The 15,413-nt window shown below is 39.3% G+C and overlaps 3 protein-coding genes across 10 annotated transcripts in view; 2 read left to right on the top strand and 1 right to left on the bottom strand.

Moving 5' to 3' along the window:
* The window catches only part of rhof (ras homolog family member F), an 8,747-nt gene extending 5,696 nt beyond the window's left edge, over positions 1-3,051 (top strand). For all 4 annotated transcript variants that reach the window (XM_086300665.1, XM_086300663.1, XM_086300664.1 and 1 more), the window contains 4 exons: positions 203-290; positions 1,265-1,374; positions 1,711-1,845; positions 2,090-3,051. In XM_086300665.1, the coding sequence (XP_086156791.1) occupies positions 203-290; positions 1,265-1,374; positions 1,711-1,845; positions 2,090-2,254 (498 nt within the window). In that variant the 3' untranslated portion in view covers positions 2,255-3,051. The remainder of the gene's footprint in view (positions 1-202; positions 291-1,264; positions 1,375-1,710; positions 1,846-2,089) is intronic.
* tmem120b (transmembrane protein 120B) lies at positions 2,780-13,052 on the bottom strand. The gene is made up of 12 exons (XM_086300655.1): positions 12,712-13,052; positions 10,127-10,245; positions 9,852-9,968; positions 9,710-9,769; positions 9,512-9,607; positions 9,330-9,419; positions 9,147-9,212; positions 9,003-9,064; positions 5,564-5,656; positions 5,231-5,295; positions 4,977-5,045; positions 2,780-4,407 (listed from the first exon to the last, which is right to left on the bottom strand). Exons 1-12 carry the CDS (start codon positions 12,772-12,774, stop codon positions 4,291-4,293), a joined length of 1,017 nt encoding a protein of 338 aa, XP_086156781.1. The 5' UTR covers positions 12,775-13,052; the 3' UTR covers positions 2,780-4,290.
* On the top strand, positions 13,035-15,413 carry morn3 (MORN repeat containing 3). 5 transcript variants are annotated; one of them, XM_086300657.1, is made up of 6 exons: positions 13,035-13,185; positions 13,816-13,983; positions 14,083-14,240; positions 14,326-14,485; positions 14,574-14,758; positions 14,898-15,413. In XM_086300657.1, the coding sequence occupies exons 2-6, from the start codon at positions 13,839-13,841 to the stop codon at positions 14,985-14,987; spliced, it is 738 nt and encodes a 245-aa protein (XP_086156783.1). In that variant the 5' UTR covers positions 13,035-13,185; positions 13,816-13,838; the 3' UTR covers positions 14,988-15,413. The 5 variants fall into 5 exon arrangements, with proteins under 5 accessions (XP_086156783.1, XP_086156784.1, XP_086156782.1 ...); XM_086300658.1 differs by having other exon boundaries at positions 13,088-13,235; XM_086300656.1 differs by having other exon boundaries at positions 13,105-13,265; positions 14,898-15,411.

Below are 15,413 nucleotides of genomic sequence, written 5' to 3'. Positions count from 1 at the left end.
CACTCATCACAGCTTTCTGAATTTATGAACGCAGTTCAGATGTGTGACTGTAACCTGTCACACCCAGCACTGTAAGCTGCCTTTCCAAAGATTAACGAGGCACACCTCTGAAACACTTCAAATCGGTATAAATGAAGGGATATATAAACATGACACTGTCTCTTAAAGTTGGAAATCTTTCTTTTTTGTGTGTCAAAAACAGAAGTATGCACCTTCAGTGTTCGAAAAATACACCACGACTATCACTCTCGGAGGAAAAGAGATAAAGCTCAACCTGTATGACACAGCCGGTAAGACAAAAAAAATAAATAAATCAATGATCATCTCTGTGATTCAGGGTTCTTTTCTTCACTTAAATTTCACATTGTATGAGAAGACATCAGGGTTTATTTTTTAGCTCAGAGGCCACATTATTTGTCCTCTGGGTGGAATAAAACAGAAGTATTGTATCTAATCTGATTATCAAGCGAGTGGAAGAGAAACACCCTTTTATTTTTTTGCTTTTTAAGATATTAAAGTTCAACCACACTCCCATCTTGTGAATTCGGTTGTTATCTTCGTGCTCTGAGAAACACTGTAGAAGGAAGTAGTAAAGGTTGACGCTCATGTCAGAGCATCATCATCATGATATTTCAGGAACTGTCTAAAATATAAGTGTACTAAGCAGCTGTTAATATGAGGGTTTTTTTATAGGGTAAATAAACCAAACGAAACACCTACAATCAAGTAAATATCCAAAAACTTGACTGGAGTCTCAGATTAGACCCTCAAAACATTTTATGGACTAATTTTATGTATTTTTGCTTTGTCAAACCATTTAAATATATATTAATAACAGTATTTTATATGTTTTGAAACAGAGCACGTATGGCCAGCTGTACAGCGTCGACTTGCTAGTACCAAAATTAGATTCGTAAAGTGGTCAGCGTGACTCAAAAGTGACAGTTTTAACACATTTCCATGTTATCTGAAGAGCTTTTTTAAGAAGACATTTCATTGTCAGGAAAAGCCACGGCAGTCTGGTCTGTCAGCTTATCTGCTGTAGGGTGCCTTACATCAGCTGCAGAGGAAACTGAGGCCAGGATGTGGTTTCTTATAGCCACCATAAACTTTGTAGCATTTTTATGTTTAGACTGTTGCATTTAAAGCAGAATATTTGTTCTTTTGTTTCTTTAGACGCACACACAGAGTTTTGTAGCGTATGGGCGTATTCACACTTCTACATTTATCGGCTAACCCATATTTCTTGCCCTTCTCCTTTCAGGACAGGACGACTATGATCGACTGAGGCCACTTTCGTACCAAGAAGCTAATCTGGTTCTAGTCTGCTTTGATGTCACAAACCCAACCAGCTATGAGAACGTCCTGATAAAGGTGATCCTTTTCTATTTTACAATAAGTGTTAACAATGAGCCAAGTTACTCATGCAGGCACAGGAATGTCGCCAAACGTTCTTGTTTTTTTGTTTAAGATCCAGTTTACGATTAATCATTAATCATCAATCGCCTGGTATGTTGGTGCTGCCTTGCATTGTCTCGTATATTATTAACTCTTATGTTGTGCAAGCCTTCATGTGAGCAAGGATTACAATACAGGACCAATCAGTGCTGCAAACAAACAGAGTAATGCCAAATAATTCAAAAATCTAATAGGGGAAATAACAGACATGTACTGTATCACACCGTTAAACTCCCTATTCTGTTTGCCTAGTGGTACCCAGAGGTGAAGCACTTCTGTCGGGACACGCCAGTCATCCTGATTGGCTGCAAGACTGACCTCAGGAAGGACAAAGAGTGTGCCAGGAAGCTGAAGGCTATGAATCTGGCTCATGTCACTTACATGCAAGTAAGAAGCGAACCATGCAGACGTTCACCGATCTCTGTAAACATGTTTTCACTGATGTTACAGGATACAAGAGCATGCACGCTAACCAGAACCCATCACCACATCTAAAAGCTACAGAGTTCCTTCAGATACATGTTTTTTCCTTCTTCCTTTACTGATCGTTGTCTTCGCAGCTTTACAGTCTAATTCTTGCTTTTTTCTAAAACTTGCTTTGATTTTTGTTCATTTTTTTCCCCTCACCCAGGGTGAGGAGACTCGCCAGCACATGAACGCAGAGCTCTACCTCGAGTGCTCGGCGAAGTATCAGGAGAACGTGGAAGACGTTTTCAGAGAGGCAACGAAGAGGGCTTTGGCCTTCAACCGAAAACAGAGGAATAACAAGAGGAAGAAGAAATGTATCATTTTGTGAAAGTTTTTTTTTTTTTTTTTTTAAAAAGGACAAAAAGCCACAAGAACCCTCTTCTTCAGTGAGACAGATTGTGCTCAGTGTCTTGCAGAGATTGAAAGTTGGGGGCCTGCACATGATCCTTCAGTGTTACAAGGAAATGAGTGATGACACAACAGGAAAGACAATTTTGCAAGTTGCAACGTGGAGCTTGAAACACCCTCTTTTGGAGGGTTTTACTTTCATATGTTATGTCTGGTATTTTTATGTATTTTCTTCTTCCTGAGGAATTTTGTACTCTCTCTACTTTTGTACTGTTATTTTACCAAAAACATATTTATTGGAGGCACAGAGTTATTGTTTGTATTGTGATGTAGCTTTTACAATCTAAAGGAGTGAAGGAGAAGAAAAAAAAAAAAAAAAAAAAAAACAAAAAACCAAAAAACCCAACTCACGACTGTTAGGTTGTTTTGTGGCCGTCAGTCTGAAGCACGACTCTTAGCTTTACCAATAGCGCCCACTAGAGTTGAAAAACCATAACGCGTTAGAGCGGCTGCACAGTTTATTTAGGCTTTTATCACAGGTTGGACTGAAACAATGTAATGAATACAGTGAACACCTGTGAGAACAAGAAAAAACGAGTTACTGTTCTTAATCAGGTGCTGATTTAACCATAACGGACACATGAAAAACTCAGGGAGCAAATTGCATTCTTGAAAAATGGCTACGTACAATTTTTCTTTGTGTTAAAGACAAAGTGTTTTAATCACATCAGATGTGATCAATTTCCCTCAATAAAAAAAAAAAAAAAAAAAAAAAAAGTACACAGACACTGAGATTCTCTCCAGGAGCATGATTGCACAAGACATGACACAATCAATGAAACCATTTTCACAAAACAAGTGGTTTTTTTTTGTCCCCTCCCCCATCCCATGAATAAAAAGTAAGGCATCAGAGAAAACTATGTGAAGCAAAGTGAAAGGTCTCACCATAAATTAATTCAAATATTATAGGGTATATGGGTCTGTGGAATTAGAAAAATAATTGAAAACATTAAAAAAAAATTCATAATCAGTCTCACAGTACTGGTGCCAATAGCAGCATTTAATCAAAACATTTCTCCAACATGTAACAAAACGGGAACTCAGAACAGTAATTTGAACCATCTTCCCCAAAAACTGTGTCGCTAAATGTTATGTGCGTCTTCTTGGGATTAAAAAAAAAAAAAAAGTTATGGCTTTTGAAACCGCTGCTTTCAAAAAGACAAACAATGTAGTGCTCCCTTTGTAGTCCCAACTCATCTGGAAACAAAACAGTGACAGTAAAGACAGAGCAGCTGCTCTCACTCGAGACAGCAGAGGGATTCTTTTTTTCTTCCACCCTTTCAGATAATTCTCAATACTCAAGTATCAGCTTGATATATATATATTTTTTAAGCTTTGGACCTACATTTGAGATTTTCAGGACCTAAAGACTAGCAGTAAAAATAATATCACACAACAGGGAGATGAGACAAAAAGGTGGTGGTGAAGTACAGCCTCAAACTGAAAGTGATCAATTTTTTCGGGAGACGTTTTGATCATCATTACTTCACAGAAGTATGAAGCATGTGTGTGACAGACGTTAGGTCTTCAAAGGCAAACTATTTTCTGTTCTGTTAAACGATGCTACCTTCCCTCATTACTTGCATATGATTTGAACAGAGGCTCTCCGCTAAGGTTCATGCACAGACACAAACACCCAAATAAACGCACTCTTTCCACACACACACACACACACACACACACACACACACACACACACACACACACACACACACACACACACACACACACATCAGGTGAACGTCACTTTGTGATGTGCCCATATGAACATCAACACAGTCATACATATGTAAAAACATGTTTGTCAGAAACTTTGGCCGGACGCTGCTGCCCGAGACAAAACGGTGGCTTCAGCCTCGTCGTCTCGACCTGATCACACTCTGTTCAGTCCATCAAGCGATTGTGCGTGTTACTTCAAAATGACTGGCCATTGAAGATGCCTCGCTGAGGTTATTCTCAGTCAGTTTTTTGGACCTTCTCCGGGTTTTTCTGAACTTTTTGGTGGACGACTTTTACCGTGGTGAGAAAGTTTCCCAGGAACAGGACGAGAAATGTTAGAGCCAGCATGAATACCTAAAAGAAGAAAAAAGGGTTACAAGTCATGGCATGTGCAGCTGTGCGTCTTTCAAACAGGACACGAAAATGAAGACGACTGTTCTAAAACGCATCATTTCCTAACACTTGTGTTCGCAGACGGTTCTTGCTGTGATGAGGAAAGTGCAGGCACAGCGCGAGCAAAGTTCAACAGATTGTAGGCGACACTGAATATGGCACAGTTATTAGTGTCAGACTGGGACTTTCCCGCACAACCATCTCTGGGGTTTACAGAGAATGGTCCGAAAACAGAGAATATTCAGTGAGCGGCACTTCTCTAGGTTAAAAAGCCTTCATGTCAGAGATTAGAGGAAATGAGACGGAGGATGAGACTCTGATGGTAGGATCAGAATTTGTAAATATAACTCTGAATACGACCCCAAATGTGGCCTTAGCTTATACTGCTACCAAATATACATGAGGAATGTACAAATGAGATCCAAAAGAAGCGTCTCAAACATTTTCCTCTTACATAAAATTATCTTTGAGCTCTGCTTCAACATGTCGGTTTGACATTTAAGCACTTGAACTGCAAATGCGATCCTTACCTGCCACTCCTTACAATCCTCATGGCTTGCCAAGCGGAACAAGGTCACAGAGTTGTACAGCTGCCAAAACTGTGAAAGAAGAGGAGGCATCATCTTTCATGATGTTGCTGCACAGACACATGTTTCTTTTAAAAAACGCCAGGCCATTTTATGCTCTTAATGCCCAGTGAGGATCTTGTGCAGTCCTCCTGAAAAGTGCAATCGAGCAATAGAAGTTTTATATTGGATACAAGTAGAAAAACATGAAAACTTACATGGCCAAAAAATAGAAAAGGCAAAAGAAACGTGAGTCCCCTCCACATCCAAGATTGAAATCCCTCTGCAGAGACAGAAAAACAGTCACTTGTCATGTTTTGTTTTTTTGGAGTGCTCTCACTCCGATTTCACTGCTCAACAGCTTGACGTTTGAGATGTTTGAGGAAGCAGATCTGTGTCATCGGTGTTCCAGCGTGTTGGGACATCTGTGACCCTGCACGCTGATGTTAACAACTGCCCCCATCTCTCACCCATCCCCCATTTCCCCCACCCAGACATGATGTTGCAGATGACTCAAACAACTGAAATGGTTATCATCAAAAATAGCTTACCCACTGTGAGGTCCAGCTGATTTCTCTCTCCCAAAGCTCGCAGCCTGTATAAGCAGCCGCTCTGGTAGTAGTACTGAAGGAACTGAACAAAGCCTGGAGGAACAAAAAGATTAAAAATAATTATTCATCGCTGCACTTTGTAACCACGTTCTTATTGTAGAGCACTGATGGCAACAATAACAATCAACAAACTGCAGCTCTCCATGTGAAGTTTGGCTCAAAACCATAAGTTCTACATTCGGTTGAATCTGTCAGGCAGACTTTTTTTTTTTTTTTTTTTTAATTATTACGCTTTCAAACATTTGACTTGTCATCCAAAACCCTGACCAGAGAGCACCCTCACAGAGTTGACACCTCATGATATACATAGCAACAAGTACAACCGCCAGTGTGTCACATGACTTCCCTTCTATACTCAGGAGAAGACATATTTCCACAAACTGCTTAACAACGGCTGATGAAGCAGCTACAATCTCATCATTTTCCATCACTGTTAAATAAACTGCTCTTTGTTATAGTCCGGTTAGTTTTTAGGCCTTTCTACAACCTTATTAAATCCAACTATCAACTTTAAATCATCTGTATTATTAAAGCTCTTATTTAAAAAGGTTCTCACCAGGAACCTTTTTACAGACATTTACAGCAAGTTCTGCAAATACAGATCAAATCTAATCCCAGACTACAACAAAGATTTAATGAAGCTCTTCACTGACAGCTTTTTATTTGTGTACCTCAGCTCAATCCAGTTGTATGGCTCCATCCAATGACTTGTACAGTTTAAGAGTAAATATACAGACACATAATACAAAGAGACACGGTTTGCAAGAGCAGTTGCAGACACACTAATAAATCTTAGCTGCCTACAAATGGAAAGGAAAAGTATTCAAATCCAGTTTTTCCAACATCATTGTGAACATGAGATACTGTGACATGACTTTCTAACTACTGTATTTCTTTGTAGTACAAACTTGTAAGTAGGGATGGGTACCGGTGTCCGGTGCCATCATGGCACCGGTTCTGACATAAACGGTAGTAACCAGACCGAAAAGCAGCGCACATTTCGGTGCTTTTTTCCCCTGAGCTGTGATACACTTCTAGCCAATAATTTTACGTTTCCGAGGATAGTAGGCGGGTCCAGGTACGTGCGTTCTTTTAGAGCAGAGCTACAGATTAAAAATGTCCAAGGCGAAGCGGTCATAAGTCTGGCTGTACTTCACAGCAAAATATGCAAACTCAGCAGCCTGCAACAAGTGCTTTAAGGTGATACTGTGATACTGTCAAAGGAGGTAACACCTCAAATCCGATGAAACACCTGGCGACGCATAGCGGGTTTTTTTAAAAGCCCAGAAATGCGCCGTATGATAGCTTGCTGCGAGACCTCACACCGAGCACATCTACTGTGCGTGGGTTGCCTGTTATCGGACCCGGAGTTAGCAATATCCCCCAAAAACACGAAGAGGAGAGTCCTGGCCCCTAGCCCTGTCAGTGTAGCAGAAATGATGATGGATGATGATGCAGCAGCAGCCGTTCTTCTCTGCGTGAGTAGCTTAATGTTGTTCGCGTGTAATTTACGTTGAGTAGGCTAACCACGTTATTACATTAATGCATGTAAGGTGAACTAGCAAACATCATCATAGCTACATGCGGCTGTCTTCTTGTTTGATGGCAGATACTCCCTTCACCCTGGCCAAAAAGGCTAAAATGACCAAAGAAAAAGTGGAAAACAGTTAAACATGAGAGGTTTTGGACAAAGTTTGTGTTTTTTCCATTGTTTAAGCACTGCTTCCAGCCAAGAGTGATACCATATATGCCCCATAGCTGCAGAAAAGGCTAACATTGTTATCTTTTTACAAAAAACCAGCTGAACATGAGAAGTTTTTGGACCAATTTTGTGTTCTCCAGTCTTTGAGCACCGTTTGAGCACCGGCACCGTTTCAAAAGTACCGATTTGGCACCGGTATCGGATAAAACCTAAACGATACCCATCCCTACTTGTAAGTCATCACCTTTAAGTGCTGCCCCATCCTGAAGTCATTCAAAGTTTTTGTTTTATTGGGGGGTTATGTAACAAATTTGGTTTTGCAAGTGACCTGACCTTGCCCTCTTCTGGCACAGTGTGGCATCACACCACAGTGTGACTGCATGTGAGCGTCTGACATGGGAACATTCAAGGGAAAATAGTGATGAAAGCATCTGAAGTTTGTTTTACCCCCTCTGGGTCCTCAACTAGAGCTTTGATTTACAGAGTGTGTGTGTGTGTGTCTCCCCTTTTTTTTTTTTTTTAAAATATTGAAATCCCAGATTTTAGACCTTAAGCTCAAGTGCATCTTCTCTCTCCATGCACAGTTTTATGCAATAATTGGCTGAAGGGCAGAAATTATTATTTTCATCCCTTAAATATCACAAAAGCCAAATAAAATGTGATAGAAGCACCTCCAGTCTGACAATTTGCTTTTTAATATTTCTTTTTGTTTACTTCCGCAAATAATCAAAATATATTTGTCTCCGTCTCCAGGAAGACACTCGTATTGCCAACTATTGATGCAATTGGTAGTCATTTATTTGGCACTGCGACAGCATGGTGCCTCAAATGTGATGCAGTGTGGCAATGTTTGACGAAACAACAGAAAACCATGTGAAATGCATTATTTGTTATGAGGTTCCTTATAACAAACAGGAAAGGCTTTCATGCTTAAAACCCCTTTTTTTAAACTGAGGTTTAAGTCAACCCTAAGTACTTTTAGTACTGTACTTCATCTATACTTTTCAGTGGTGTGCCCAGATTGCTCTGCTGTCATGATGTAACTGAGCTGTTTATGTTGGACTTTGAACTATTAAATCTTGAACTGTTGCTTTTAAAGAAGCGCAGGAAGGGGAGTTGGAAAAACAGAAGAATACCTGCTGAAGTTCTGAGCAGCAGAATGAGGAAAGGTGAGAGATTTAAGAGACTTTGACTGTGGGATGGTTGTTTCTGCCAGACGAGCTTGTCTGAATATTTCATAAACTACTCAGCTGCTCTGATTTTGCCCACATAACCATCTCTAGAGTTTACAGAAAATGGTCCAAAAACGAGACAACACCCCATGTGAAAGCTCAAATAACCTCAAACTGGTTTCTTAAAAATCACAAAGAGTTCACTCTACTCAGATTACCTCCAAAGTCATCAGATCTCAGTCTAATAGAGGACCTTTGATTTATTGGAACTGGAGTTTTGCATCACATATGTGCAGCTGACAAATCTGCAGCAACTGTCAATATGGAGCAAATGTTTCGAGGACCATATTGAATCTTACATGTCATGAAGAATTCTGATCTGAACGCAAAAGGGTTCCCAACTTGGTACTAACATCTGTATCTAATAAAGTGGCCAGTGAGTGTAAAAAAATAAGCTAATTTAGAACCACTAAGTAAATGAATTAATCTCATGGATTCATCTTACTTTGATAGATGGAGAAGGCAAGAAACTGGCTCCTGAACATCTGATACATAGCTCCTTCTGGCCTGAGGAAAGAAAAGACCAACTCATTCACATTTCCCAAAATAAAAACAACACAATGCTGAATCAACAAAGACAATATCTCACCATGTCAGCATAACACCTGACAAGAAGGTGGAGACATAATGGTGAGACACCCACCACCCTTTGATCCTGAAAAGAAAAAAGGAGGAACTTGAAAATTTTCCCAACTAAAAATCTTCCATAGACAAAGGCTTTAATTTAAAAATAACCCACTAAAGGATAAATGCTCCGATAGTAGCAACACACCTGGAGCCGTTGTTTATGAGGATGCTTTCCCTTATGGTCAATGTGCAGTAGTACCACACCAACAAAAAGTTGAAGATTTCATCAGTGACCCTAAACAAGGCAGAAAACAAATAAATAAGAAGCCAATCCTTAATAAAATAACACCACCAGTCATGCTTTGAGGGGGAGGTAGGTTATCTCACCGACAGTTTAGAAAGAAGAGGCAGGTTATTGCTCCGAACATCAGGATTATTGTCATGTAAAGCTTGAACTTCTCATACTCGTCTTTGTAGGCAAATCTTTGTACATAAACGGAAGAAAGAGATGATAAGAGACTGACATAAAAAACAATCTGAACCCACAGCGGGAACCTGCTCCTGAGGCTAAAAGGTGACACATACTTTGCCTGGTTGCTGAGAAGGGTTACATTCACGTTGCCCAGGACCAAATTCAAGTATAGTCTGAAAATGAAAAGCATGCAAGTTAATGAAATAAAGCTTAGTGATTACAGCAGATCTCTCACTAACAACAAATAGTACTCACCCATTTTTCTTTGGCAAATATGCTTCCATGTCAAAGAAAACATTTTCTTTATCTTTTATTTGTGTTTTGATGTCAGTTATTAGTTTCAGCTCTTTCTCGTCACACGTCTGTGCGCACCTGTAAGGAAAGCAGAAGGGCAAAAAGAGAAAAGACGAAGGATACTTTTCACTCTCCATGATATCACCGAAATCAAAACCAGATCATTTAAGTGCTTATTTTAGTCGTGGGAAACCGTCGACTACTTGCTTGACTACTTTTATAGCAGGTGTACTTACTTGGTTAAACTGTGCCTCAAGTCTTTCAGACATTTCCTCTGTTTACTGATGGCGTTGCTGCAAGTTGCTTGAAGACTGGTGAGCTCTTCTAGTTTTTGTCTGTATATTTTGTGAGTTTCCTGTGAATAAATTAAATACATGTCTGGTTAGAAACATCTGCTGAAATGCAGAAATAAGGATTAAGCACAACCAGCTAGGACTTAAAGATAAATACAGCCACAACTGAATCAAAATACAAATACAAAGAAAAGCCAGTGGGTGTTTACAGATTAACTTCAACTGAAATTTGTCATATTCCCTTGAAAACCTTGTTTGATAGAATAAAAATGCATTATTATCCCACACAAGTCTTTGCCAAGCTTTAAAAAACAAACAAAACAACAAAAGATGAAACTTTTGGCTCATAGTCTCTTTCAGCAGTAGTGGAAAAACTGTCCAACCTTTCTGTATGAAGACAAACCGCAAATTCCACAAGATTTTTTAGTAAAATAAATACTCAGGTTTACTTGCGCTCGTAGCTACACTGTCATCACTTTCTCCCCATCAAAAAGCATGAAGACACACACACACACACACACACACACACACACACACACACACACACACACACACACACACACACACACACACACACACACACACACACACACACACACACACACACACACACACACACACACACACACACACACACACACACACCTTTTACCTGACAGCTTCAATAAGAATTATAAATTAATTAAAAGTAAATTATATCATTTGGAAATATGAACTGCAGTTCAAACAATTAGTAGACTTCAAAATGTAAATAGAAATGTCCTGGCTAAACACTGAAAACTGATGACACACCCATATATAGTCATGCTTCTAAGTTTAAGTTCTTTTATCATTAATTACATACCCATTTTTATTAATCCTATTTATTTATTCATTCTGTTCATTTATTGTCATTTTAATCCTAAGAGAAAGTACAATGAAAGTTTGCCTATGTATAATGACAATAAAAGTTCATTCATCCATTCATGCTGAGAGTGACTCACTATCCTCTGAATCTTTGAGCCTTTAATACTCTGTTCTTCAGTGAAACAGTCCCCGTAAGCGGATCCTATTGTCATACATGTAAACTACATGTAAGTTTGCTAATCAGGGGTCAGATTCCTATCCCCCTTAGAGCCAGTTCAACCCCCTTTGTTGTACCTCCATCCATCCAGCACACCATCACAAAAGCAGGACTGATCTCTTCAGCAGAGAACAGTAATTGTTTAATACTTGTCCTATGAGTGTCCTTATGATGAAATAATTCAAAGTTAGCGACACTACAAAAAGTAGGGAGAACTCCCCAGCAATTAATAGGTAAAAGAAAGCAATCTACATGCAGCTCTCATTTGTTGTGTTTCAGCATTCTTTGTTTTATCACATGATCATTTCCTGACATCAGTTATGATGAGGCAAATGGCCTGTTAAAAGAATTGGTTATACCAGTCAGCCAGTACTGAGCACACGATCTAAGTACACGTCCATTCAAACTGACACGAAAACGATGCAAAATCTGTTTTAAATTCTTCTATGGGTCTGGCACCAGTCTCTCTCTCTCTCAGAGGTCACATAATCATCATATACAGATAAACATAAGTCAGATGCTATGCAGCTGGCCTCCTGGTCCCAAGATCTATACACACAGGAGGAATCAGCTTTTAGCCATCGTGGCCCCAGTGTCTGAAGGTGAATGACTCCACCTCAGTGGCAATTTAAAAAAACCCCTTGACTTTTGTTTTTTAATTGAAGTGGGCTCAATATTTCTGTACGTGTTAAAGCTTTACGACATTTTTCTTTTATCGTTTCAAAATTTGTTTACACATTTGTTTATAGTTGTAAAAGTTTAGTCAAAATATGTGTATTAACATTCTCTAAAGAACTGCAGCTGTTTGAAAGATGTAAATAAAGCTGAAATATAAAAGCTATAATATGAACGGTAGGCGGTTTCTGCTCAGTTTCAGATCCACGTGTGCACAAACTGTGAGGTGTCTCAGAATCAGAGATTTTAGGCGAACAATACAGTTTCTTATCTTCATGTTGTTCAAAGTTAGCAAACTATGGCTAACGTGAGCTAGCGTGTCAACTTCACGATGGCTGCTGATGTCCCCAAGGACTCCTAAATAAATCACCCAAGCCAAAGACCCAGAAACTAATTTGTGAAGCCACTTTAACCTCTACCTCAACTTCGGTAGCAATGATTTAAAATTAGTCAATAGCACAACAATGCAGTGTGCGGTTAGCTAAGTTACTGTATCTGCTTATTAGCAGCAAAGCACATTAGCCCTAAGAAGACTATTGCTAATGTTAGCGACTACAACACAGCGATGTTACAGTAAAGTCAGAAAAATTATAAAACGCACGGCAAATATATTGCATCCCTCGGATACTGCTGCCAACAGCGCACTTATTGGCTCGATGCTCGGTTTACGGATGACCTGAGAATGAATGGCGAATAGGAAAGAGCTAGACAAACTGCTACAGAACCCTGCATGTCCTCGACGGCACGCTAGCACAAATTATACTATACTCGTTTAAGAGTTTTCAGTCACCTGTAATTGTTGATATTCCTCATCAATTTCCTCCCACTCCGCCTGAAACCTCGGCTTGGACATTGCAGTGTTGTAGCTTATTCGGCGAAGAAGACTCTTTCACAAGGCTTTTCACCCACGGGCTGCTCCTGCTCCGGCCACTCAGGCGAGTTTTAACTCTTGTGCGGAGCATGCGCACTTCGTAAACCGCCGTGATGACCAAACACTGTGGTTTAACCACGGGTGAAGCCATCAAACAGTAAATAAAAAAAACTAACGGCAGATAAATAAAACATGACTTGTGGATTAAAAATGACACCCAAACATGTTAAACTCGAATTTTTAAATGGTCTCCCAATTACATTTATAAGTCACCAATAACTGTACACATTGCTGTTGCTAGGATACAGCATACAAACTTGCTCGCCTGCTGCTGCTGGTCACCAGGGAAGCTGTGTACGGCTAGTCGTGTAACATGTTTTCTGGATTTCTTCGGTAAATTAATGGCTTTTGTTTGGCAAAGTTTGCAAGCGGATTCAGTTTCAGTAAGTTATCCGCTTGGAAACTCCGCGAAGGTACAACTACTTTGCTATTTTGCTTTTCCACGTTTCTATTTTACTTGTAATGCTAACTAAGCTGGAGAGCTTAACTAGTTTCCTTAGATTACCTTGTGGCTACTTTTCATATTCTGAATTAGAAAATACAGTTTTGATATACAATTAGACATCATGGAAAAGTGTGTTTAAAATACTGTCAATTCCTAATTAAAACCTCAAAGAAGGGCAGTGTTTTTTGTTGTTGTTGTATGAATTTGGTGATACGTACTGCTTAATGGGTATGGAAGCTTGTTTGTGCCACCAACAAAACTTTTTTTTTTTTTTTTGACATCTATCAAGTCAAAAATGTATGTTAGGTATCTCAAAAAATAAAATATCAATTTACTAACTCAAACATGACAAAATAATTTTAAAGTTTGAGTTATTAAGTCAGATTTTGAGACAATAACTTTAGATTTTGACTTATGGGTGGCAAAAAATACAAATAAAAATATTTGTTTTCATTTTCAGTGGCAGAAAGACAGCAAACATGTATTTGTTTTTTTAAATTTCATTCTAATGCTTACAGGTTTCATCAAGCTACAACTAGCAATGCCATTTCTCAAAAGACCTCCAACTAGTCCCCCATTGTCAACACTGCTGGACATTAAATCACAGAAATGTGGACTACGACACACAGTTTTCTCAGCCAGTGGAAACGAATACACCGGGGAGTGGCAGAACAATAAGAAGCATGGTGAGATATAGTTTGTCGTCAGCTTCCACTCAACTCCTGAGAGGTTCGAAGTATAGTGCAGCTGTCATGTTTGCTTGTTTGTTTATTTATTTTTATAAGGCAAGGGAAATCAGGTTTGGAAGAAGTCTGGTGCCATTTATAATGGAGAGTGGAAATTCGGAAAACGTGACGGGTATGGTACCTACAGCATTTTACTTCCAGAATCAAAGAAGTATGTGAAGAAGTACTGTGGTGAATGGACAGATGGAAAGAAGCATGTATGTATCTGCCATAATGTTTCACATGCACGCTACAAGACATATCGGTATGTATGGTCAGTGATGTACTTGTCCGGCTTCTCAGGGGTATGGCACATACTTTTACAAAAACTCATCAGTGTACGAGGGGGAGTGGAGCGAGGACCAACGGAGTGGCTGGGGAAGGATATACTATGCAAATGGAGACATCTATGAGGGCAAGTGGCTGAAGGATAAGAATCATGGAGAAGGAATCTTTATATTTTGTAAGAGAAAATTTTCTATACATGCATGTGAATCAAAACTAGATTATAATTTGGATGTTATAATGCGACTTTCAAATTTTTGTTTAAGCAAATGGAAACAGGTATGAAGGTAGCTGGCGAGAGGGGAAGAAGGATGGTCATGGAAAGTTCTACTACTGTGACAAAGGCCAGCTTTATGAAGGCCTTTGGGTGGATGGAGTGCCAAAATGTGGGACCCTGTCTGATGTTGGGAGAGATGGCGCACCAATGCCTGCAAAATATCAGATTCCAAAGGTACAGCGTTGCTTCTGACTGTTACAGCCATGGATCAAAATTAAATTACACGACTAATTACATTACACTGCTTACATGACATAATCATATGAGCACTGACAACAAAGCCCTGTTCCATTTGTACTACTGTGCATGAAAGCATGCACTTATCTTCTATTTTCAGGTACACCTGATCGATACTCAGCTGGTTTTAAGGGAAGCCGAATCAGCTTACCTTGGCCGGTTCTGATAAACAACAAGAGGATCAAGAGCAAGTTTCCACTTCACCGCATGCTTGCTGATAAAGAATAAAAAAAAAAAAAGCATAATGGGTTCGCAGCATGTATCCATTTTGTCACAGATTATTTGTCCTTGTCAGAGGGGCAAAATCCTTTAATCATCCATTAATGTGACAAATTTATCTGTTGCCAATGCCAATTAAAAGTGTTTAGATAATAGATCATAAAGGAAAAAAATGCCTCATCAGATTTTTTATATGTATGTATGTGTATGTATGTGTATGATTGTCATATGATAAATTCAGTATTACACATCCATCTGTTTGTCATATGGTGTCTGATCACACATTAGCCTTGAGTGTGTAAATCCTTGTGAACTTGTAACTAACACACAAGCCGCTTTGTTCTGTTTATAGTTTGTGTAGTTGTCCTAAGAA

Source organism: Aulonocara sp. 'chitande type north' Nkhata Bay, linkage group LG7, assembly GCF_057382095.1.
Source record: "Aulonocara sp. 'chitande type north' Nkhata Bay isolate Kocher_YH1m ecotype deep benthic linkage group LG7, A_spYH_male_GT1.1, whole genome shotgun sequence".
In the NCBI taxonomy this organism is placed as follows: domain Eukaryota; kingdom Metazoa; phylum Chordata; class Actinopteri; order Cichliformes; family Cichlidae; genus Aulonocara; species Aulonocara sp. 'chitande type north' Nkhata Bay.
This window is presented reverse-complemented; position numbering and strand designations above follow the sequence as displayed.

What these genes read in the sequence shown, in the direction of transcription:
- tmem120b (XM_086300655.1), bottom strand. Translation starts at nt 12,774, where the DNA reads ATGTCCAAGCCGAGGTTTCAGGCGGAGTGGGAGGAAATTGATGAGGAA. An exon ending in CTTCTCAGCAACCAGGCAAA is followed by an intron (nt 9,608 to 9,709) that starts GTATGTGTCACC and finishes TTATGTACAAAG; the next exon opens with ATTTGCCTACAAAGACGAGT. An exon ending in CTCATAAACAACGGCTCCAG is followed by an intron (nt 9,213 to 9,329) that starts GTGTGTTGCTAC and finishes TTTTCTTTTCAG; the next exon opens with GATCAAAGGGTGGTGGGTGT.
- morn3 (XM_086300657.1), top strand. Translation starts at nt 13,839, where the DNA reads ATGCCATTTCTCAAAAGACCTCCAACTAGTCCCCCATTGTCAACACTG. An exon ending in GGACAGATGGAAAGAAGCAT is followed by an intron (nt 14,241 to 14,325) that starts GTATGTATCTGC and finishes CCGGCTTCTCAG; the next exon opens with GGGTATGGCACATACTTTTA. An exon ending in AGAAGGAATCTTTATATTTT is followed by an intron (nt 14,486 to 14,573) that starts GTAAGAGAAAAT and finishes TTTTTGTTTAAG; the next exon opens with CAAATGGAAACAGGTATGAA.